The following is a 24033-nucleotide window of genomic DNA, read 5'->3' on the forward strand; positions in this document are numbered from 1 at the left end:
TTCGTTCAAGGGACTTTGACAGGCTTGAGAAGTGAGTTCCTTTTAACCTTGTGAAGTTCCACACAGCCAAGTGCAAGATCCTACACCTGGGGTGGGACAATGCCCAGTTCCAATACAGGCTGGGAGGCTGAGAGCAGCCTTGCAGAGAAGGACTTGGGGATACTTGTGGGAGACAAATGGGACATGAAGTGACGATGTGCACTTGAAGTACTGCACCCATCTCTGGGGCCTACAGAACAAAAACCACCTGGGTCTAGAGGAGGATGAGAAAAAGGCTGAAAAAAGGCTGAAACAGTTGAGGCGGATCAGGCTGGAGAAGGGAAGGCTGTGTGGAGGCCTTATGGTAGCCTTTTGATATAGAAAGGGGACTTGTAAGAAAGACAGAGAAAGTTTTTAGCAGGGCCTGTCGTGACAGGAGAAGTGGCAACAGTTTTAAACTGAAAGAGCAGAGGTTTCAATTGAACATTATGATGAACTGTTTTATGACAAGGTTTGTGAGATACGGGAACAAGTTACCCAGAGAAGTTAAGGATGTGTCATTGTTGGAAAGGTTCAAGGTTAGGTTAGACACAGCTTTGAGCAACCCGATCCTTTGATGGATGTCCCTGCCATGGTAGAAGGGTTTGACCAGATGATCTTTAAAGGTCCCTTCACACTCAAACCATTCTATGACTCTCTGAAACAGATAACATGTCTTTACCCTTTCTCTTTGTCAATCCCTATGGTATGGAGATGCAAAAGAAGGAACTTTGTGAATCAGAAAAAAAAGGAAGATTATTCTGCTCTCAGCATAGAAATCTACACATTCCCTCTACAGTGATATAGTTCTCAGTGTACTTTTTCTTCTAACTAAAATAAAAATTAACAATGGGAGGAAAGTCAGAGACTTACAAAAGCAAAAGGAAGAAATGCATAGAAGATGGAAACCCTTTGCGGGCATTGCCTTAAAGGATCCAAATTACTCTTGCTTCGTTCTGTTTCTCATCTTTTATCATTTACACCACCATGAGCATTTCTTTCTTGGTATTCGTCCCAGGTAAGGAAAGCAAATTCAAAATACCTGACGGAATCCTACAAAGCTCTTCCCTACTTATTCGATCGTATCTTGATCTTACAGTTCCATCTTTATCTTCTTAAGAGAAGCTGAGCTCCTTTATTTCTTGCTCTTCCGTGAATATTTACAGATGACTGTTCATTGACTCAGGAGATGACCTAAAAGTACTTGACAGTGTCTATCACTTTGAAATGCCTTTGGAGTCGTAGCAAACTAGAGCTTCTGCGCTAAGTGATTTTAATGAAAGAAAGAACCCGAAGGCGGGTGCAGGCACCAAACCCCGTTGAAGAGCCCAGGTCCCCGGGAGCGCGGCCATCAGGCGGCTGCGGTGTCGTCGCGGCGCCTCCGGGTGCCGCTGTTGGCCAGAGCGGCAGCGGCACAGGCAGCAGCGGCGAGAGGCGGCGCGGACTAGGGAGCAGCAGCGTCCGAGCCGGCGCCCACATCGCTCGCTGCCCTTCGGCGGCCCCTGCGCTGTTTGCGGAGAGGGACTGGAAGGAGGGAGGACAGCAGCAGGAGGGAAGAGCGCGGCAAGCGCTGCCAAGAATGGCGGGCAGGCAGAGACAGAGGCGGCGGCGAGCAGCCGGGCGAGTGCTGCTGGCCGCTTTGCTGCTGGGCTTGTGCTGGCGGGCGGCGGCGGAGCGGCTCCGCTACGCCATCCCCGAGGAGCTGGGCAGAGGTTCGCTGGTGGGGCCGCTGGCGCGGGACCTGGGGCTGAGCCCGGCCGACCTGCCGGCACGCAGACTGCGGCTCAGCGCCGAGAAGCAATACTTCACGGTGAGCGGGGAGAACGGGAACTTGTACGTGAGCGAGAGGCTGGACCGGGAGGAGATGTGCGGCGAGGCGGCGTCCTGTTCCGTCAGCTTCGAGGCGCTGGTGCAGAACCCGCTCAACGTTTTCCACGTCGAGGTGGCCATCCAGGACGTCAACGACAACGCGCCGCGTTTCTTGAGAGAGAGTTTCCAGCTGGAGATCAACGAATTGACTTCTCCTGGCGCCCGTTTTGCCTTGGGCAAGGCGCAAGACGCGGACGTGGGCAGCAACTCGCTGCAGGGCTACGAGCTGGAGGCCAACGGGTACTTCGCGGTGGAGGTGAAGGAGAGCCAGGACGGCAGCAAGTTCGCGGAGCTGGTGCTGCGCCGCGCGCTGGACCGGGAGCGCGAGCGGAGCCTGCAGCTGGTGCTGACGGCGCTGGACGGCGGCGACCCGCCGCGGAGCGGCACTGCCCAGCTCTGCATCAACGTCACCGACGCCAACGACAACGCGCCCGTTTTCGCGCAGGACCGGTACCGCGCGAGCCTGCGGGAGGACGCGTCCCCGGGCTCGACGGTACTCAATGTCTCCGCTTCCGACGCCGACACCGGCACCAACGCCTGCATCAGGTACGGCTTCAGGGAAACGCCGGCCAAGGTGCTTCAGAAGTTCGCGGTGGACCCCGAGGGCGGGACGATCACGCTGCAGGATGCACTGGACTTCGAGGACACACGAAGCTACACGCTGCTGGTGGAGGCGAGGGACGGGGGTGGTCTGGTGGCTCACTGCGAAGTGGAGGTGGAGGTGCTCGACGTGAACGACAATGCGCCCGAGGTGACACTGACGTCAGTGTCGAGCCCGGTGCCCGAAAACGCTCCGGCCGGCACGGTGGTGGCGCTGGTGAAAGTGCGAGATCGGGACTCCGGGGAGAACGGGGAAGTGTCGTGTAAGCTGTCGGGCGAAGCGCCGCTGTCGCTCGTGCAGTCGTCGGGCGGCTCGTACAAGGTGGTGACGGCGAGCGCCCTGGACCGAGAGCAGGCGGCCGAACACCGCGTGACGGTGGTGGCCAGGGACCGGGGCCGGCCGGCGCTGTCGAGCAGCACGGCGCTGGTGCTGGAGGTGTCGGACGTGAACGACAACGCGCCGGTGTTCGAGGAGGCCGCCTACAGCGCCTACGTGGCGGAGAACAACGCGGCGGGCGCGCCGGTGCTGCGCGTGCTCGCGCGGGACGCGGACGCGGGCGCCAACGGGCGCGTGAGCTACTGGCTGGCGGGCGGCAGCGCGGACGCGGCGGCGTACGTGTCGGTGGAGGCGCGGAGCGGCGCGCTGTACGCGCAGCGCTCCTTCGACTACGAGCAGTGCCGCGAGTTCGCCGTGGTCGTGCGGGCGCAGGACGGCGGGGAGCCGGCGCGGAGCTCGACGGCGACGGTGCGCGTCTTCGTGCTGGACCGCAACGACAACGCGCCGCGGGTGCTCTGGCCAGCGTCCGGAGCGGGCCCGGGAGCAGCGGCCCCGGCGTCGGCGTTGGAGGCGTTCGAGGTGGTTCCGCGTTCGGCCGAGGCCGGGTACCTGGTGGCCAAGGTGGTGGCGGTGGACGCGGACGCGGGGCGCAACGCGTGGCTGTCGTACGAGCTGGTGCAGGCGGCGGAGCCGGCGCTGTTCCGCGTGGGGCTGCACAGCGGCGAGGTGCGCACGGCGCGGGCCGTGTCGGAGAGGGACGCGGCGAAGCAGCGGCTGGTGGCCGTGGTGAAGGACCACGGGCAGCCGGCGCTGTCGGCCACGGCCACGCTGCACGTGGTGCTGGCCGAGAGCTTGCAGGAGGCGCTGCCGGAGCTGAGCGAGCGGGCGGCGGGCGCCGAGTCGCCGGCGGAACTGCAGTTCTACCTGGTGCTGGCGCTGGCGCTCCTGTCCGCCCTGTTCCTGCTGAGCGTGGCGCTGGCCGTGCTGGCGCGGCTGCGCCGGGCCGGGCCGCCCGCCGTCCTGCGCTGCCTGGGCGCGCAGCGCTTCTCCGTGGCCGGCGCCGCCTTCCCGGCCGACTTCTGCGAGGGCACCTTGCCCTACTCCTACAACCTGTGCGTGGCGCCGGGCCACGCCGTGGCCGAGGCCGCTTGGCTGCCGCCGCCTCTGCCCAGCCTGCCCGTGGAGGAGCTTCTGGGCGGGGAGCCCAGCGGGAAGAGGAGCCCGAGCAGCAGCGCCGGCGCGGGAGAGCCGCCCGCCGACCCTGACGCCTCGCAGGTCTGTAAGCCCACTCTCTATCGGTATTTTCGTTGAATTATTCTTAGCCTTCTTTTTTGTTCCCCTGGGTTTTCTGAGTAGTGAGACCGGGAAGTGCTTTTCTACGTCTCCCTGAAAAAACGAGTGATCGAGGTGTTCCCCTCCGACCTTGTAAGCCCGTGCTCTCTCGCGGTTTCTCCTGAGGTTCTCTGGACCTTCGTCCCTTTTCCCATGGGGTTTCCCTCATGTTGGTGGTAGTGGGCTCTGGGCTCTTCGTTTATCGTCTCCGGCTGTTAGTGCCCATCTATGTTTCTATGAACGAATGAACTAATCCTGTACCTCTGCTGTTCAGGCAGTGCTTCGTGACTAATCAGCTTTGCCTTAAGTGTTTTCGGTTGGGAGGTTCCTGCCATTCAACTTAGTGGACAAAATTTTAAAGGTGTGTTGAACCTGTTAGTTCTAATGAGCTCTTGTTGATGGTCGTTGTCAACTAGTAAGAAAAAAAAAAAAGATTCTTTAAAATTTTCCACTCAGAGCAGGTAGTTATTTGTGGCGCCTATTGCTTCAACATGCGTTCAGGTATGGGTAAGAAGTTTTGGTTCCACAATTTGTGCTGCATAAGATGGTATTCGTTAGTACTGGTTGACAAACATCCTTTCTGTGTGCAGTGAGATCCTTGATCTCAATGAGGGCCTTTCTCAATCTCCATCCTGTTTCTCCTGGATTTCCCCGGGTGGTGTGGATGAGAAGGGCTAGTCCATTCAGAGCACGCACTCTGTTGGTACTTTTTGGTTCATTGGCAGTAACAGAGCCAGGTACAGATTGCAGGTTTTCATTACAACACTTATGTTGTCTGAAGTGTCAGTAACGGTGAATGGTGGATCCTGACTCTATAATGAGTTCCACTATTTCTACACGGTGGTGTCCGAAAATGGTTGGGAAAATGGGATTGACGCTTGGTGTTGGCGATTTTTCCTTGCTGATCTCTTTTTCCCGAAGCGATGTAGTTGGACCTGGCTGATGGCTGAACAAAACACATTTGGTTGATGCCGTTTTAGTGGTGGATTCCCAAAGGAAAGTGAGTGTGACTCCATGAGTGGGGAAGTTACAGACGGTTCCTCCAGTGCCCTCCCATCAACTGAGGAAAGGCCACTGCAGAAATGGTAGCGCTAGGGACACTGACTAATTTTTTAAGGCATTGTTACTCTGAATTATTTCTACAGTTATTTCTCATTTCTCACCCTCTTTTTTATTGTTCATGATTTGTACTTTACTACAGCGGTTAAACCGTTGAATCGGTTAAAAAAAAAAAGGACAAAGAAAAAAAGGTCGAGTTCTGTACTTCATGGTTCGTCTTCTTTTTCTGTTGCCTTTTTGTCAAACACCAGTACTTGGTTTCATTGCTGGCTTCTGCTATTTGTCGGACTTTGGGAAATTAATGTGGCAGGTGGCGTTGCATTCTGAGGCTGTATTGGTCTAAAGAAAGGCTGAGGAAGAAGTAATTGAGGCACAACCACTGCAAAAGCTGTACAATTGGTGGTGCAGGTTTTGCTTTTGGACTACGTGAATAAGACTCGTAATAATCTGTACGTCATATTAGCAGAATTTCATTTCTGTTTTGTACCAACAGTACAATTGTTTTTTCCCCTGCGGCAGAAATAATACAACCACGGGAGGCCTCTGCCTTCTTCCAGGTTATGATCGCAACGAGAATCAGAGAAAAGCTCGGCTGAAGAAAAGCCGACGCAGGAGATCACCACTGGAGGGAAGCGATGTCTACGTGGCCCTGTCCCGCGTCCAAGAGCTGTGGGTGGGACAGGCCGAGCGGGCAGCGCTCGGCAGCGCTCGGCGCGTGCAGTGCCGGGAGGAGGCTGCGGGCGCCGCTGTTGACCGAGGAGGAGCGAGAGGAAGGCCAGAGCGCTGCAGGCAGCCCCGCCCGCTGCGGCCCGGCTCGCTCGCTCGCTCGCTGGCTGGTCCGGCGGCCGGGCGGTCTGCGAGCGTCCCCACGGTGAGGAGCCGTGCTGCAGCGAGGCGGAGGCGACGGCGGCAGCGGCCGGGAGCTGTGAGCCAGGACCGAAGCAGGAGACGGCTGAGGGGAGCTGCCGTTGTTGGTGCGGTGCTGGCGGGGCCGCGGCGGAGATGTGGGCGGCGGGGAGGCGCTGGGGCCGGCGGGAGCGAGCCCTGCTGTGGGGCGTGCTGGTGGCGGCGTGGGAGGCGGCGTGGGGGCAGCTGCGCTACTCGATTCCCGAGGAGCTGCCGAAGGGCTCGTTCGTGGGCGACGTGGCCAAGGACCTGGGGCTGCAGCTGGCGGGGCTCACCGACGGCGGCGTCCGGGTAGTTTCCGAGGGTAGGACGCAGTATTTCACTCTGCACGGGAAGACGGGACATTTGGTGACGGCGGAGAGGATAGACAGAGAGCAGCTCTGCGAGAGTGTGCAGCAATGCGTGCTGCGCTGTGAGGTGATAGTGGAAGGTGAAATGAAGTTTTACGGAATCGATGTGGAAATCACCGATATTAATGACAACACCCCCGGCTTCCGGGAGGCAGAAAAAGAACTGAGAATGACCGAGACGACAACCCCGGGCTCGCGGTTTCCCCTGGTCAGGGCTCATGACCCCGACTCGGGACAGAATTCTGTGCAGAGCTACGAGCTGAGCGGAGACGAGCACTTCTCGCTGGCCGTGCAGGCGGGCCCCGGCGGGGATCAGCGTCCCGAGCTGGTGCTGGTCAAGGAGCTGGACAGGGAGGAGGCGGCGTTTCACGAGCTGGTGCTGAGGGCGAGCGACGGCGGCGAGCCGGCGCGAACGGGCACGGCGCGGATCCGCGTGGCGGTGCTGGACGCCAACGACAACGCGCCCGTGTTCAGCCAGGCGGAGTACACGGTGCGTGTGCCGGAGGACGTGCCAGTGGGCTCCACCCTCGTCATCGTCACGGCCACCGACGCCGACGAGGGGTCCAACGGGCACGTGATATACAGTTTCCATACAATTACAGACCGGGCATCGCAAATTTTCCAGCTGAACTCCGAGACAGGAAAAATAACCCTTAAGGACAATTTGGACTTCGAAGAATTATCCTCACATGAACTGGAGGTGCAGGCACGAGACGGAGGAGACCTTCTTGAAACAGCTAAAGTCACGATTACCGTGACAGACGTCAACGACAACGCACCCGAGATTTCGGTACGATCGGCGCTTAATGTGATCTCTGAGGACGCCATGTCGGGGACGGTGGTGGCTCTGCTGCATGTGCAAGACCGCGACTCGGGGGCAAACGGCGAGGTGCGGTGCTCGCTAGACGGCGACGTCCCGTTCCGGCTGCGCAGCTCCCGGGGCAGCTACTACAGCGTGGTGACGGCTCAGGAGCTGGACCGGGAGCAGGTGTCGGAGTACAACGTGACGGTGCGGGCGGTGGACGGCGGGTCGCCGGCGCTGTGGAGCAGTGCGGTGCTGTGGCTGCGGGTGCTGGACGTGAACGACAACGCGCCGGTGTTCGCGGAGGCGCGCTACAGCGCCCGTCTGCCCGAGAACAACGCGGCGGGCGCGCTGGTGCTGAGGGTGCGGGCGTGGGACGCGGACTGGGGGCAGAACGCGCGCGTGCGGTACCGGCTGGCGGAGGGGCGGGTGCGGGGCGCGCCGCTGTCGTCGTACGTGTCGGTGGAGGCGGAGACGGGCGCGCTGTACGCGCTGCGGTCGTTCGACTACGAGGAGGTGCGCGAGGTGGGGCTGTGGGTGCGGGCGGAGGACGGCGGCGCGCCGGCGCTGAGCAGCAACGTGTCGGTGCGGCTGGTGATCGTGGACGAGAACGACAACGCGCCGCAGGTGCTGTACCCGCCGGCGGCGCCGCTGCTTGCACCGGGCGCGGGCTGGGCGGGCGTGGAGCTGGCGCCGCGCTCGGCGGAGCCCGGGGCGCTGGTGACCAAGGTGGTGGCGGTGGACGCAGACGCGGGGCGCAACGCGTGGCTGTCGTACGAGCTGGCCAAGGCGACGGAGCCGGGGCTGTTCCGCGTGGGGCTGCACAGCGGCGAGGTGTGCACGGCGCGCTTCCCGCTGGCCCGCGACGCGGCGCGGCAGAGCCTGGTGGTGGTGGTGAAGGACCACGGGCGGCCGGCGCTGTCGGCCACGGCCACGCTGACGGTGGTGCTGGCCGAGAGCGTGGCCGAGCTGCTGTCGGAGCTGGGCAGCGCGGCATCGGCGGCGGCGCCGGGTGAGCCTGCCGGCAGCCTGACGCGCTGGTTGGTGCTGGCCGTGGCGGCCGTGTCCTGCCTCTTCCTCGCCTTCCTGCTGCTGCTGCTGGCGCTGCGCCTGCGGCGCTGGCGCCGCTCGCAGCTGCCGGCGGCGGGCAGCGGCGCCTTGCGCGGCGTGCCGGCGTCGCACTTCGTGGGCATCGACGGCGTCCGCGCCTTCCTGCAGTCCTACTCGCACGAGGTGTCGCTCACCGCCGACTCGCGCAAGAGCCAGCTCCGCTTCTCGGCCGCCAGCTGCTGCGACACCCTCCCGGCCCGCCCGCCACCCGACGAGCCCGTGCCGCTGCTCGGGGAAGACCCCGCCGCTCCCCCGGTGAGTTCCAATGACCGCCTTTTCTCCGCGACGCTTCCCTCTGCTACTTCTCTGCCCTTTCTCCCCCGCGTTCCGTTGCGTCCTGCGTTAGGGAGGTTTCGTTACAAGGATGGCAAAACTTCGTTCAGCAGCACGCTGTGTTCTGATGCCTCTTGCTTCGTGGAGGTTGAAGTGGGATCGTTGCTCAGTGTCACAGTTGGTGTGGGAGGCAGGAGAAGTGGGACTGCTGTTGTCTTGAGTTTCATTAGACCGGGGCTTTGTGTTTGTATCACATCGTTATTGTATTATAGGCTGTTGACTGTCCCAGACTTCTCTTGGAGGACACCTCGATTACTTGTAGAAACTTGATATAGTGAAAAAACGACGCGTCATCATCTCCGCATAGACACTTAAAAGATGCGATACCCATAATGTGATCCTAGTGCATGTACTAATAGTTTAATTATGTACTAATTAGAAATGAGTGGAGCCAAATGTTTCTTCATTGCATACTAAATACCGGGGTTATGTATCTTCACCTATAATTTAGAAGACTATTTTCTGATCCTTTCCTTTCTTCAGGTGTTAACTTCTTGTCTTGCTCATTGTAATGATCTGAAGGTGGGCTTCTTTCTCTGACATCGTGTGGAAATCCCGTCTGTTACATTTGCCACACATGTTTACAGCTGTAAAGAGACAGACTTCCAAAGATATGTTTCCTTGAAATGTTGTCAGAAGGAACTCTCTTGCTTGACACAATCACATGCTGAGAATTCAGATACTATCCATGGTAAGGAGTACTTGTCCATGCAACATTTCTTTAGGTGTTGTCTATGTGCAATTGGTGAAGATGATTGACAATGATGTGAGCTGTGAAGTGTCTGAGGAGAGTCTTCGCGGTGCTATGTGTAAGGAGGTACTGGTGGAGACAAGGCATGTGTTTTGTTAACTCCCAGGGTTAATTGCTGGCCTACAGAAAATGAGTCTGAAAGTGTCTTGATTTTGGATATCACACTGCTTGAATTCTAACTGACCAAGCTGTGGGTTCATCAGTTTGCTTTGCTGTTGCATGATGTCTCCTGTGAACTGCAGTTATTGAGCACAGATGGACAATTTCCATTAAGATATGAGAGTTACATGTCTTCCAAGTTGTCCAATGTGCTGAATGGGGATTGGAGCTGCATGCTATGAGAACATTTAATATTCATTTGAATTAGTGTGATGTTTGGGTAGGGCAAAGACTTCTGTCTGTTTTGAGAAAGGGCAGGTCAAAACATGTGCTTTGGTATAATCAAAATGCCTACAAGGTAGGTTTCATGGTTCAGTTGTTCCTATTTGTTAGACAGGGCCCACAGTTGTGGCTCTATACATTTTCCCATTTCCATTGTCTGAAGGAATTACATGGAAGAACTGTGTCTGTGGTCTATGGTGTGAGATGCTGTGTGAGTCTCCTGTGGACTTTTTACCAACCAGATACCTGTCTTGTGTACCTACTAATAATCTGAAATGTTAAGCTATGATTCCTTTACTTGTGCAAGTTTCCCATTCTTGCCTTATTTGTTGTCCAGGTCTAGAGCTGGGCCTCATTGTGGCTGGTGACCCTGAAAACATTAAAAGCTCTCTTTAGTTGTTGAGCTTGGGGAGCAGTTTCCATCCATACCTTGCAAGCGGTCAGCTGCCAGGACAAACACTCTGATGTTTCCTTAAAATGTCCCTGAATGAAATGCTTTTTCACCTGTGTCTGCCACATAGTCAAAACACTGCTAATTTTCCATGGTGCAAATAAAGTTTCCAGCCATACTTTGAAGGTGTTCAGCTGCAAGACAAGGATTGTGATAGAACTCCGTTTCCCTAAAATGTCACTGAATGACATGTTCTTTTGCCTATAGCTACCATATTGTCAAAACAGTGGATATTGTCCATGATTCAACTAAAGGCTGTGAATGTAGAGCAAGGAGGGTGAGCAGCTGGCTTAGAACCATGAAAATATGTGCATTAATTTCCTTTGATTTCATGATTGGTGCCAAGGCCTGTGCAATTTTTGCCATGATCCTGCATTCCCTGTCCTGAAAGGCAATGGTAGTTCTCTAATCATAAAGCGTTCGCACAATAACTGTGCATGTAGAACGATGATGCATGAACGGCTTTTAATTCCTGTGTGAAATCCCCTTTATCCATCTCTGTTCTCCTTATAACTTTGCAATGTAGAGTTTCTTCATAGTTGTAATTAGACTTTATTTCAAGTCTTTGTTTCCTGGGAGGTTGTGGTTCATTCTGCCTGCTTCTGGACAGTGTTTTTGCATTTGAAAATGTGAGTGTTGTTTTGCAGCAAATACTTCCTTCAAACACCTAAGAGAGATTTTTTGGTGAGAAAAATTAAGCAGAAGATAACAGAGAATCTGTTGTAATTTCTCAGGAGCCTTTAACTTGAGAATGAGGCCCATGATGAGGTGATTACACATATGGTTTCATATATGTGGGAGATGAGTAGGCCACACATTAGAAGACCTGAAGAGAGCAAATGACTATTTCTTAAAAAGAAACCCCCAGCAATGTTGTCCAGAGTAAGATTGTAGGATTGCATTTACAGTGTGAGACCACAATGACTTCCAATGCTCTCAGGGATTAATTTCCACATCTGTAGTGAATCCTGAGACATCCTTCCAATGAGTTTCTCTGACAACACTTTATCTTCTAATGCTTCCTTCTATTGCTTGTCTGGCTTATGGTTCTGTTTTTCTTCTCTTGGTTTCCTAGGTATGATGTTTTACTTGTAATTATCAGCATACCTGGTTTAGCAATGTGTTGTGTGTTTGTGCCTCTTGCACGTGCTACAGCGGGTGTTAAAGGCAGGAGATGTGAGGCTGCCTTTGTGTTATGTGTTTGATAGGGAGAGTAGATGAAAGTATGACTATAGGAGAAGTCACATCTCTGTAGAGAGTTGTTTATCATGAAAGAAGAGATTCCACCTAAGCCATTAGTTTGATGACCATTTCTGTTTTTCTGTTTATCATTCCTGTGCTTTAGAATCTTCTGGTTCTCCTCAGAATGGTGGTGAGCAGACAAATGTACCTCCCTTCTTGATGCGATCGTAGTGTGTTTATCCTCTCGTGATATGTTTTTGCCAATTCTGAGGTCAGAAGCAAACCTGCAAGTTGTGTAGGGTTGGAGAGAAGACAGAGCAGCCAATAGAAGAACAGATGGTCATTTCCTTCCTTGCCATAGTTAACACAAGCATGTGCTTAATGGAGTACCATGCACTTTGCATTGCTTCTGCTGAATAAGTTTGGCCTAAGAAATGTTACTTTATGTGATCCGTTCACTTCTGTATGTTTCTAACTTTTCCCTTGCTTCTTGTCATGACCTCGCCCTCAGGGTATCTAATCATATTTGGAAAGTCTCATCTGCTCTCATTCCCGTACACACCTTTGATGTTTACAGCTGTGGAGAAGAAGGCTTTCATAAATATATGCGTGCTTCTAGACACACTTGTCTCTAGTGAAAGAAAGCAAAACCATCTGTCCTGCAGTCCTCGAAGTGCCAAGTGGCAACCCAGCCCAGTCAAGGTTTCCATGAACAAACTAGGGGTCAGTGGCATAACGTGTGCAGGATGTCTCCCACATGGTACCCCAAAACATGCTGACTGCTAAACTGAAGAGGTATGGGTTTGACTGGTGGACTGTTGGATGTTGAAAGAACTGGCTGGACATCCACATCCCAATAGTTATAGTCAATAGTTTAATGTCCAACTGGCAACCAGTAACATATGGTGGCCCTCAAGGGTCCATACTAGGACCAGTACTATTTAGTATCTTCATAGACAGTGGGATTGAGTGCACCCTCAGCAAGTTTGCAGACAACACCAAGGCGAGTGCTGCAGTTGATTCGCCCAAGGGGAGAGATGCCATCCAGAGGGACCCTGACAGGCTTGAGAAGTTGGCTCACATGTGCACCCTAGGAATTTCAACAAGGCCAAGTGCAAGGTCCTGCACCCAGGTCGGGACAATACCCATTTTCAATACAGACAATGAGATGAATGGATTGAGAGCAGCCTTGTGGAGAAGGACTCAGGAGTACTGGTGGGTGATGAATGGCACATGAGCTGGAAACGTGCATTCACAGCCAAGAAGGCCAGTTGTATCCTGGGCTGCATAACAAGTAGTGTGAGTGGCAGGACAAGGGAGGTGGGTCTCCCCTTCTACTCTGCTTTGGCAAGAACCCACCTGAAGTACTGTGTGCAGCTCTTGAGCACACACTACAAGAAAGACATGGACTTCTTAGAGTAGATCCAGAGAAGTACCATGGAAATTTTCAACGGGTGGGAACATGTCTGCTGTGAAGAGGGCTGGAAGAGTTGAGATTCTTCAGCCTGGAGAAGCAAAGGGTCTCAGCAGATCTTATTACACCTGACAGCAGGCTCTGTCATGACAGGACAAGGGTCAAAGATTTTCAGCTGAAAGAGGGTAGGTTTAGATTGGACATAAGGAAGAAATGTTTTATAAGAAGGTGTTGAGACACTGTAAGGGTTTAAGGTCAGGATGGATGGGGCTTTTGAGCAACCTGATCTTTTGATTGGTGTCCCTGACCATGGCAGAGGGGTGGACTAGATCTTTAAATATCCTTTCCAACCCAAACCATTCCATGATTCTATGAAAGGCTTGACCTGGCTATACATTTTCCTGTTGTCAGCCCCTTGAGTATGGAGACACAAAAGAAGGAACTTTTGTGTATCAAAATCAAAATAGTAAATTATCATCTTCTTTTTTAGTATAAAACAATATACATTACTCTTAGGTTGATATATTCTTATCAGTGTAGTTGTTCTTCTCAAAAAAAATAGGAATCAGTTTTCTCATGGAAGACCGCTTCTCATGTACTTTTAGACCATCAATTTTTCTTCTGTAAAGTGTAGTGAGGAGACAACTCATCTTTCAATAGATGTAAATAATACGTATGCAAAAAGTTGGGAAGGGTTGGAAATGATAGTTGTGGGAGCTGTTAAAGGGAAAAAGAGTTCTGTTTTGCTGCTTTCACTGTTCAGTTCACATCTGAGTTTCTTCTTCCCAAGTCAGTTTGGCCTAAGACATGTTACTCCAGGTGTATTGGGAGCCCTGTGTGTTTGCAGGTTGTTGGGATGTACTTTATTCATAGCTTAAGTATGTACTCATTATAAATGTCATGTACGAATAGGTTAATAATCTACTAATTATAATTGGTGGAACCAAATGATTATTCATTCCCTACTAAATACCTGGGTTATGAAACTTCACCAGGAGCCATAATCTTTAAGAGTATTTTGTGACCCCTTCCTTTCTGCTAGTAGTAACTTCCTGCCTTGCTCATTGTAATGATCTGAAGGTGGGCCCTTGTCTCTGACGATGTGTGGAACATCCCGTCTGCCACATTCGCCTGAGTGTCCCCTACGTGCCTCTCATGTTTACAGCTGTAAAGAGAAAGACTTCCATAGACCTGTTTCTTTAAAATCTTACTGGAAGAAATGCACTTGCTTGTCACATACACATGCTAAGAAGTCAAATATCATCCACGGTAAGGAGATTTCTGTGCAGCTTTCCATTAGGTGGAGTGTATGTGCAAATGATGAACACCATTTATAACCATGTGAGCTGTGAAGTGTTTGAGGAGAGTTTTGAGGGTGCTGTGTGTGAAGAGGTACTAGTGGAGATCTGGCACGTGTTTTATCGATTCCCAACGATTGTTTCTGACTTTCTGAAAATGTATCTGAAGGCGTCTTATTATCACCTTGCTCAGACTGACCTCCTGTAGGTTCATCAGTGTTCTTTCTTATTGCATGATATTTCCTGTGAATGGTATTTGAAGGCTTGCCTTGCTTGTCATGATGAGGTAGAGGTGGGCCTCTGTGTGTCTGACGTGTCTGAAAAAATCACTGAAATTAATGCCCTTGCTTGTCATATACGCATGGTGAGAAGCCAGTGCAGGATCAGCAAGAGACTGGCCTGGAAACAGGAGAAGAGGAGGTTGTGTACTTCATCTATCTGGGCAGTGCTTTAATGTCAGGCCTAGTGCCAAGGTCTGCCACTTACACTACAGCCCTCTTCCCACCCCTTGAAAGAGGATGACAATCTTGTGACAAGTTCTTCTGCAAGTAATAGGCATGAGAGTGCAAACATGTCTCAGGGGTACTATTTCTAGTAATTTCTGTGTGAAATGTCCCTTTTCCAGATACATGTGCTTGTAAGACTGTGATGTACAGTTTCATCCTCGTTGTATTAAATTTTCCCCAGCCTTGACCAGCCTTCAGATACTGTTAATGGCTCTTGCTCCTGTGAAGTAACTGGTAATGTTTCATCAGCATTAAAAGTGTTGTGAATGTAGGGGGTGGGAGTGTATTTTGTCAGGAATTTTTGGGTTTGGTTTTGGTATTTGAACTAGGTGCAAGAAGAGTATTCATTTTATGCACTGTCATGTCCAATACACCTTTTCCTGTGAATGGTAGTCACTGAGAATAGAGGCAAACATTGCATTGACAGTTGCAGAGTCACATATTTTCTAAATTGCTCCTGTGTATGATGGTGTTTTGATCTGATACTAATGACTGAGCCTTTAACTGAGTGCATGTTTCTTGTGCCCTTAGAACATTTTCTATTTCTTGAAATGACTGTGGTGAGCAGAGAAGTTTCCATGCATGCATCCATGTTGTGATCCTTGGTCTCCATAAAGAGGAGTTGCATGTGCAGCATCTGTGTCAGTGACGTCTGTCTGCACAGTTTTCTTCCTTGTTGTGTGATGTTGGAGCACACTGAAGCATTCAGTCTGCAAAGAGACAGGGCATGTGCCACAGCTCACTCTGCTATAGTTTGGAATATCTAAAAGGGAGGTGTAAATGCTAATTTTCTCCTACTTGTTAAATGGGCCCCATAGTTCTGCTCCTGTACATTTTCCTTTTCTTTTTGTCCAAATAAATTCCTCAGAGAACTGTGGCTACAGCCTGTTTGTAAACTCCTGCATGATCCTCCTGTCTACTTCTTACCAACTAGAAACCCTTCTTGTGTACCAACTACAGTTGATATCATCTGAAATATTAACCTATGAGTCCTTTGCTTCTCTAGGTTTCCTCTTCCTTCTATATTTCTTCTCATGTTCTAAAACTGGGCCTCATTTTGGCTGATAGTTCTTAAAGTAGAGATCTGTTAAAATTATCAGGCTGCAGGAGCAGTTTTCACCCGTACCTTGAAGATGTTCAGCTGCCAAGACTTTCCCAGACCACTGTTTCCCCAAAACGTTGCTGAATGAAGTGCTTGTTCACCTGTGGGTGACATAGAGGCAAAATTTGGATATTGTCCATGGTGCAACCAAGTGCTGTTAATGCAGAACAAGGAGGGTGAGGGTCTGTATTCTAGCCAGGAAAATAGGTGGGCTAATGTGGTCTTGGCTGGGCAATGGTGTGATTTCATGCCTGGTGCCAAGAGAAGGACTCATGGTTGGTTGGAGGTCGCATTGGCCATAATGGTCATGAAATGATTGAGTTTTCTATCCTTGGAGAAGCAAGGAGGGTGTTCAGCAGAACTACTACTTTGGACTTCTGAAGGGCAGGCTTTCAGCTGTTTAGGAGGCTGGTTGGCAGAGTTTCTTGGGAGGCAGTCCTGAAGGACAAAGAATTTCAGGAAGGCTGGTCTCTCTTCAAGACAGAAATCTTAGAGGCACAGGAACAGGCTGTCCCCATGTGCCAAAAGGCAAGCTGACGGGGCAGAAGACTGGCCTGGCTGAATAGAGAACTGTGGCTGGAACTTAGGAATAAAAGGAGAATTTATAACCTTTGGACAGAGGAGCAGGCTACTCAAGAGAAATTCAAGAATGTTGTGAAGTTATGCAGGGAGAAAATTAGAAGGGCCAAAGCCCAACAAGAGCTGAGCCTGGCTATTGGTGTAAAAGACAAGAAGAAATGTTTCTATAAATATATCAGCAACAAAAGGAGAGCTAAGGAGAATCTCCATCTTCTGGTGGATGCAGGGGGAAACATAGTGACAGAAGATGAGGGAAAGTCTGAGGTACTAAATTCCTTCTTTGTCATAGTCTTTAATAGTAAGACCAGTTGTGGTTCAGGTACCCAGCCCCCTGAGCCAGAAGACAGGGATGCGGAGCAGAGTGAAGCCCCAGTAATCCAAGGGGAAATGGTTAGTGACCTGCCACACCAGTTAGACACTCACAAGTCTATGGGGCCAGATGGGATCCATTGATGTGTGCTGAGGGAGCTGGTGGCGGTGATCACTAAGCCACGTTCCATTATCTATCAACAATCCTGGCTAACTGGGGAAGAACCAGTTGACTGGAAGTTGGTAAATGTGACACCCATCTACAAGAAGGGCCAGAAGGAGTATCCAGGGAATTACAGGCCTGTCAGTCTGACCTCAATGCCAGGGAAGCTCATGGGGCTGATCATCCCGAGTGCCATCACATGGCGCATACAAGACAACAAAGCGATCAGGCCCAGTCAACATGGGTTTATGAAAGGCAGGCCCTGCTAGACTGACCTTATCTCTTTCTATGACAAGGTGACCAGCTTAGTAGATGGGGGAAAGGCTGTGGATGTTGTGTACCTAGACTTCAGTAAAGCCTTTGACACCGTATCCCACAGCACTCTCCTGGAGAAGCTGGCAGCTCGTGGCCTGGATGGGTGTACGCTTTGATGGATTAAAAAAACTGGTTGGATGGCCAGACCCAAAGAGTTGTGGTGAATAGAGTCAAATGCAGTTGCTGGCCAATCACGAGTGGTGATCCTCAGGGCTCAGTAGTGGGGCCAGTTCTGTTTAGTATCTTTATCAATGATCTGGATGAGAGGATTGAGTGCACCCTTAGCAAGTTTGCAGATGACACCAAATTGGGTGAGAGTGGTGATCTGCTGGAGGGTAGGAAGGCTCTACAGAGGGATCTGGACTGGCGGGATATTTGGGCTGAGGAAAATTGTATGAGGTTTAACAAGACCAAGTGCCAGGTCCTACATTTGAGTCACAACAACACCCTGCAATGATACAGGCTTGGGGAGGAGTGACTGGAAAACTGCCTGGCAGAAAAGGACTTGGGGGTGTTGATCGATAGCTGGCTGAATATGAGCCAGCAGTGTGCCCAGGTGGCCAAAAAGTCCAAAAGCATCCTGGCTTGTATCAGGAATAGTGTGGCCAGTAGGACTAGTGATCATTCCACTGTAATTGGCGCTGGTGAGGCCCCACCTTGAATACTGTGTTCAGTTTTGGGTCCCTTATTATAAGAAAGACCTTGAAGTACTAGAGAGAATTCAGAGGAGAGTGACAAAGCTATTGAGGGGCCCGGAGCACAAGTCTTATGAAGAGCAGTTGAGGGAACTGGGGCTGTTTAGCTTGGAGAAAAGGAGACTGAGGGGAGACCTTATTGCTGTCTACACCTACCTAAAAGGTTGTACCATGGAATGTGTCAGTCTTTTCTCGTAAGTAGCATGTGATAGGAGAAGAGGAAATAGCCTCAAGTTGCACCAGGGAAGGTTCAGATTGGACATTAGGAAAATATTCCTCCTGGAAAGGGTTGTGAAGAATTGGAACAGGCTGTCCTGGCCAGTGGTGGAGTCACCATTCCTGGAGGTGTTTAAAAGGCATTTAGACAAGGTTCTTAGGGACATGGTTTATGGCTAGAGCTAGGTGATGGCTGGACTCGATCTTGAGTGTCTCTTCAAAATGAAATGACTCTATGATTCTATGATTCAAGCTGTGGTCCTAAATTCACTGTTCTGAAAGGCCATGGTAGTCCTCTGATAATAAACCATTTGAGCTTAAGTGTGTACATAGAACTGTGATTCATGGGTAGGACAGCTTATGATTCCTGTGTGAAACCTTTGTGATGTAGAGTTTCTTCCTATTTTTAGTTATACTTTCTTTTGGGCCTCTGTTTCCTGGGAGATTGTGGTTCATTTTCGCCATTTCCGGACAGTGCTTTTGTGTTTGAAAATGTAGTGTTGCTTTGCAGATAATACTTCATTTAACCACCCAAGACAGAATTTCAGGTGTAAGGAGAATGAAGCAGAAGCTAAAAGATAATTTGTTACCCTTTCTCAGAAGACTGAGCTTGATAAAGAGGCCCATGATAAGACACTTGAACTTACAGATTCATATTTATGGGAGATGAGGTGGCCACATAGTATTAAAAAATTACTGAGAGTTGATAACTACTTCTTAGCATGTAGTCCAGAGCAAGGCTTTAGGGTTGCACTTGCAGCTTAAGAGATGAACAGGGATTAATTTCCATGTCTGCAGTGAAGACCAAGACATCCTCTCAGTGAGTTTCTCTGGACACTTTCCTTCTTGAGTTACTTCTCTGATTTTCATCTTTTTCCTGTTCTCCTATCTACGTAGGTTTATTTTTAAGTAGCAGTGTATCCTCATTTATAAATCCATTGTGGTTTAGTGTCTCTTGCTCATGGTACAGCATGTATGGAAAGCAGGAAATGTGGGGGTACTTTTGTGTTCTGTTTTTTGGTAGGGACAGTGGATGAAAGCATAACCTCAAGTAGAAGTCGCATTTCTGTAGAACAGTGCGTGTGATAAAAGACAAGAGATTTTCTTCTCCCTAAAATAAAATTTACCAGTGGGACAAAAGTCAGAGACTGATATGAAAAAAAAAAAAAGGGGGGGGGGAATGCAGAGAAGATGGAAACCCTTTGCAGGCTTGCAACCCTTTGCTTCATTGAGATTCTGACTGCATATTAATTAGTCTATTATTGGAATTTTGTTCTCGGTATTCATCCAGGTAAGGAAAGCATATTTCAAAATACCTGACAGAGTGCTAAAAAGCTCTTCCCTAGCTATGCTATCATATCTTCCTCTAAAGCTCCCTCTTCATTTTATTAACAGCATGAGTTCCTTTCTTGATCTGCTGTAAATATTTACAGTTGACTATTTAAGGAGATGACCTAAAAGCATCTGACAGAGTCTCCCCGTTTATAAAGCCTTTGGAGTTGCAGCAAGCGATAACTTCTGAGCTTCCTGATTCTAATGAAAATGAGACCCCTCAAAAAGGTGCAGGCACCAAAACCCGTTGAGGAGCCCGGACTCCGGGAGAGCGGCCATCAGGCGGCTGCGGTGGCGTCGCGGAGCCTCTGGGTGCCGCTGTTGGCCGAGGCGGAGCGACGCTGGAGCCGCAGCAGCGTCCAGCCCCCGCAGGCTGATCGCTCCCCGGCACCGGCCAGAGCGGCAGCGGCACGGGCAGCAGCGCCGAGAGACGGCGTGGACTGGGGAGCAGCGGCGTCCGAGCCGGAGCCTACATCGCTCGCTGCCCTTCGGCGGCCCCTGCGCTGTTTGCGGAGAGGGGCTGGAAGGAGGGAGGACAGCGGCAGGAGGGAGGAGCGCGGCGAGCTCTGCCGAGAATGGCGGGCAGGCAGAGGCGGCGGCGAGCAGCCGGGCGAGTGCTGCTGGCCGCTTTGCTGCTGGGCTTGTGCTGGCGGGCGGCGGCGGAGCGGCTCCGCTACGCCATCCCCGAGGAGCTGGGCAAAGGTTCGCTGGTGGGGCCGCTGGCGCGGGACCTGGGGCTGAGCCCGGCCGACCTGCCGGCGCGCAAGCTGCGGCTCAGCGCCGAGAAGCAATACTTCGCGGTGAGCGGGGAGAACGGGAACCTGTACGTGAGCGAGAGGCTGGACCGGGAGGAGATGTGCGGCGAGGCGGTGACCTGCTCTGTCGGCTTCGAGGTGCTGGTGCAGAACCCGCTCAACGTTTTCCTTGTGGAGGTGGCCATTCAGGACGTCAACGACAACTCCCCGGCTTTCAGCAAGGTTGCTCTGGACCTCGAGATCGGTGAATGGACTCTTCCCGGTGCTCATTTTCCACTGGAGATGGCCCGAGACGCGGACGTAGGCAGCAACGCGTTGCTGACTTACCAGCTCACAGACAACCCGGCCTTCACTCTCACCGTGAAGGAAAGTGCGGGTGGAAAGAAGCATCCGGAATTAGTGTTGGAGAGAGCGTTGGACCGGGAGAAGAAGAGCTCCTTTCAGCTGGTGCTGACGGCCATGGATGGCGGGGACCCCGTGAAGTCCGGAACCGTCCAGATTCGCATCACCGTGACGGACGCCAACGACAACGCGCCCGTGTTCAGTAAGAGCGTCTACGAGGCGCGAGTGCGGGAGAATGTGCCGGCGGGGTCGCTGGTGTTGCGGGTGCGGGCCACGGATGCAGACGCGGGCTCCAACGGGTGGGTCTCCTACTTCTTCGGCAACGTCCCTGACGGCGTCCGAGAGTTATTCAGTGTCGACAGCGATACCGGCGAGGTAAGGACGGCAGGCCCCCTCGATTTCGAGGAGAAGAGCAAATACAGCTTCGGTCTGGAGGCAAGGGACGGCGGCGGCCTCACCGGTCACTGCGAAGTGCAGATAAATATCACGGACGAGAACGACAGCGCTCCCGAAATCACGATGTTGTCGGTGTCGAGCCCAGTGCCCGAGGACGCGCCGGCCGGCACGGTGGTGGCGCTGGTGAAAGTGAGGGACCGGGACTCTGGGGAGAACGGGGAAGTGTCGTGCGAGCTGTCGGGCGGAGCGCCGTTGTCGCTCGTGGCGTTGTCGGGCGGCTCGTACAAGGTGGTGACGGCGAGTGCGCTGGACCGGGAGCAGGCGGCCGAGCACCGCGTGACGGTGGTGGCCAGGGACCGAGGCCGGCCGGCGCTGTCGAGCAGCACGGCGCTGGTGCTGGAGGTGTCGGACGTGAACGACAACGCGCCGGTGTTCGAGGAGGCCGCCTACAGCGCCTACGTGGCGGAGAACAACGCGGCGGGCGCGCCGGTGCTGCGCGTGCTCGCGCGGGACGCGGACGCGGGCGCCAACGGGCGCGTGAGCTACTGGCTGGCGGGCGGCAGCGGGGACGCGGCGGCGTACGTGTCGGTGGAGGCGCGGAGCGGCGCGCTGTACGCGCAGCGCTCCTTCGACTACGAGCAGTGCCGCGAGTTCGCCGTGGTCGTGCGGGCGCAGGACGATGGGGAACCGGCGCGGAGCTCGACGGCGACGGTGCGCGTCTTCGTGCTGGACCGCAACGACAACGCGCCGCGGGTGCTCTGGCCGGCGGCGGGAGCGGGCCCGGGAGCAGCGGCCCCGGCGCCGGCGTTGGAGGCGTTCGAGGTGGTGCCGCGTTCGGCCGAGGCCGGGTACCTGGTGGCCAAAGTGGTGGCGGTGGACGCGGACGCGGGGCGCAACGCGTGGCTGTCGTACGAGCTGGTGCAGGCGGCGGAGCCGGCGCTGTTCCGCGTGGGGCTGCACAGCGGCGAGGTGCGCACGGCGCGGGCCGTGTCGGAGAGGGACGCGGCGAAGCAGCGGCTGGTGGCCGTGGTGAAGGACCACGGGCAGCCGGCGCTGTCGGCCACGGCCACGCTGCACGTGGTGCTGGCCGAGAGCTTGCAGGAGGCGCTGCCGGAGCTGAGCGAGCGGGCGGCGGGCGCCGAGTCGCCGGCGGAGCTGCAGTTCTACCTGGTGCTGGCGCTGGCGCTCCTGTCCGCCCTGTTCCTGCTGAGCGTGGCGCTGGCCGTGCTGGCGCGGCTGCGCCGGGCCGGGCCGCCCGCCGTCCTGCGCTGCCTGGGCGCGCAGCGCTTCTCCGTGGCCGGCGCCGCCTTCCCGGCCGACTTCTGCGAGGGCACCTTGCCCTACTCCTACAACCTGTGCGTGGCGCCGGGCCGCGCCGTGGCCGAGGCCGCTTGGCTGCCGCCGCGGCTGCCCAGCCTGCCCGCGAAGGAGCTTCTGGGCGGGGAGCCCAGCGGGAAGAGGAGCCCGAGCAGCAGCACCGGCGCGGGAGAGCCGCCCGCCGACCCTGACGCCCCGCAGGTCTGTAAGCCCACGCTCTATCGCGTTTTCCCTTGACCTTCTCTGAACCTTTTTCGCTGTTTTCATGGGTGTTCCCGAGTGGTGGGAATAGGGATTGCAGGTCCGTGTCTCCGTGAACAAATGCGTGATCCAGATACCCTCCTCCTCCTCATAGCAGGCAGCTCGTGGCGACCCTTCTCAGTTCTTCGCTGGTTACATGCTCAGCTGAGAGGTGTTGACTACTACTCTCATATGAGTTAGTAACGCGGTAAATTAATGATTCGGCAAGATGGAAAATGTGATGGACGCTTTACGTTTGAGATTTTTTTCTTCCTCGTCGTTTTTTTTCCCAAGCCGATATACTAGAACCTGGTTGATAGTTGGATGCAAAAGTGTTGGTTTCCCAAAGGAAATGTGCGTGTATCTCCATGAATGGCGAAATTACAGATAGTTCCTCCCTGTTGAATGTCCCCCTCTTCCTTTGTGTGCTTTCTCAGGTTTTGGAAGAAGGTTCCTGCAGGAATGGCAGCATTGATAGGACAGGCAGATATTATCCACGCAAGATTTTTCCCATTCTTTGTGCAGTTATTTCCCATTTTAAAGATTAAGACGGATCCTTGCTATGTAGAATGAGATCCACTGATTCTACATGATGGTGTCGGGAGACTGGAAGTGACGCTTGGCGTTAGAGATGTTTCTTTCCTGAATCATGCGTGCTTTTTCTACGATAGGAGAAGTTACAGGTTGTTACTCCTTGATGAAGAGGAGAGCGTCGCCAATCTTTTGGTGCAAGGCTTCTGCAGAAAAGGTAACCCAGGTGTGAAAGTTTAATTCTTCCAGGCATTGTTTCTCTTTGCAATTACATATATAATGTATATATATTTTTTTTCCTTCTTATTCCGCGTTAAGTAGTAGGTCCCTCTTTTTTGCCCTTCCCGATCTATCTTTCATACACAGGTAAATGTGTAGAATGGGATATCAAGAAAAAATATCGTGTTTCAAGTCCTATGCTCTTTTTGATCCCCTTTTCCCAACAAGGGGTGCTTGGATCTGGTTGATTGCGTTGACTAAACCGAGGAATTCAGTCTCTCAGCCACTCTCTGCAATCCTTGTTATGTCTGGTTGTTTTACCAGGCGAAGCTATACCCATCCTGAGAACACATCTAAAAAGACAAGGAGATATGCAATATGACAGCGATTAGTTACATTGCCTGCGTAGTCCTGCCGTGACCTAGAGTATTTGGTTAAAAGTATTTAGTTTAAAACTCAAGGATTAGATGAATATTTTATGAAGAAGTTGCAATCCTTTACACCTTTTTTTCTGACAATAGAAAAAACCCTTCCCCAGTCATTCCAGCTATTAAAGAAGGGCTCCTGCTACTTGGGTTAATGAGCCTGATCTCTTTGGTTCCTCGGGAGTGTAAATATCACGGTTTGTATTTCAGAACCCGTTCTCTTTCGCTGCCCTTGTACCAGACATTCAGCCATGACAAAAAAATCATGGTGGGGATTGTAGTTTTGGACAAAATAAGAAAAATTATTTTACTTTACGTATATCGTCATTAGCAAGGAATTTTTCCATGACGTAGAAATAGCACTGTGTTCGGTGACATGACATAACTTAACACAGTAATGTTATATTATATGTTATGGGCCCCTCACTACAACGAAGCTGCTGAAGCATCTAGGGCAC

The 24033-nt window shown here is 52.6% G+C and overlaps 3 protein-coding genes across 3 annotated transcripts; all 3 read left to right on the forward strand.

Annotated features, from left to right (window-relative positions):
• The first annotated feature begins 1597 nt into the window (after positions 1-1597).
• On the forward strand, positions 1598-4075 carry LOC135993763 (protocadherin gamma-B5-like). Its single transcript, XM_065643817.1, has one exon. The coding sequence runs from the start codon at positions 1598-1600 to the stop codon at positions 4073-4075; it is 2478 nt and encodes an 825-aa protein (XP_065499889.1).
• A 2082-nt stretch (positions 4076-6157) lies between these two features.
• LOC135993764 (protocadherin gamma-A10-like) lies at positions 6158-19063 on the forward strand. Its single transcript, XM_065643818.1, has 2 exons — positions 6158-8773; positions 19043-19063. The coding sequence occupies exons 1-2, from the start codon at positions 6158-6160 to the stop codon at positions 19061-19063; spliced, it is 2637 nt and encodes an 878-aa protein (XP_065499890.1).
• Positions 19064-19925: 862 nt separating this feature from the next.
• On the forward strand, positions 19926-22397 carry LOC135993765 (protocadherin gamma-B2-like). Its single transcript, XM_065643819.1, has one exon. It carries the CDS (start codon positions 19926-19928, stop codon positions 22395-22397), a length of 2472 nt encoding a protein of 823 aa, XP_065499891.1.
• Positions 22398-24033: the final 1636 nt, after the last annotated feature.

Source organism: Caloenas nicobarica, chromosome 13 (assembly GCF_036013445.1).
Source record: "Caloenas nicobarica isolate bCalNic1 chromosome 13, bCalNic1.hap1, whole genome shotgun sequence".
NCBI lineage: Eukaryota > Metazoa > Chordata > Aves > Columbiformes > Columbidae > Caloenas > Caloenas nicobarica.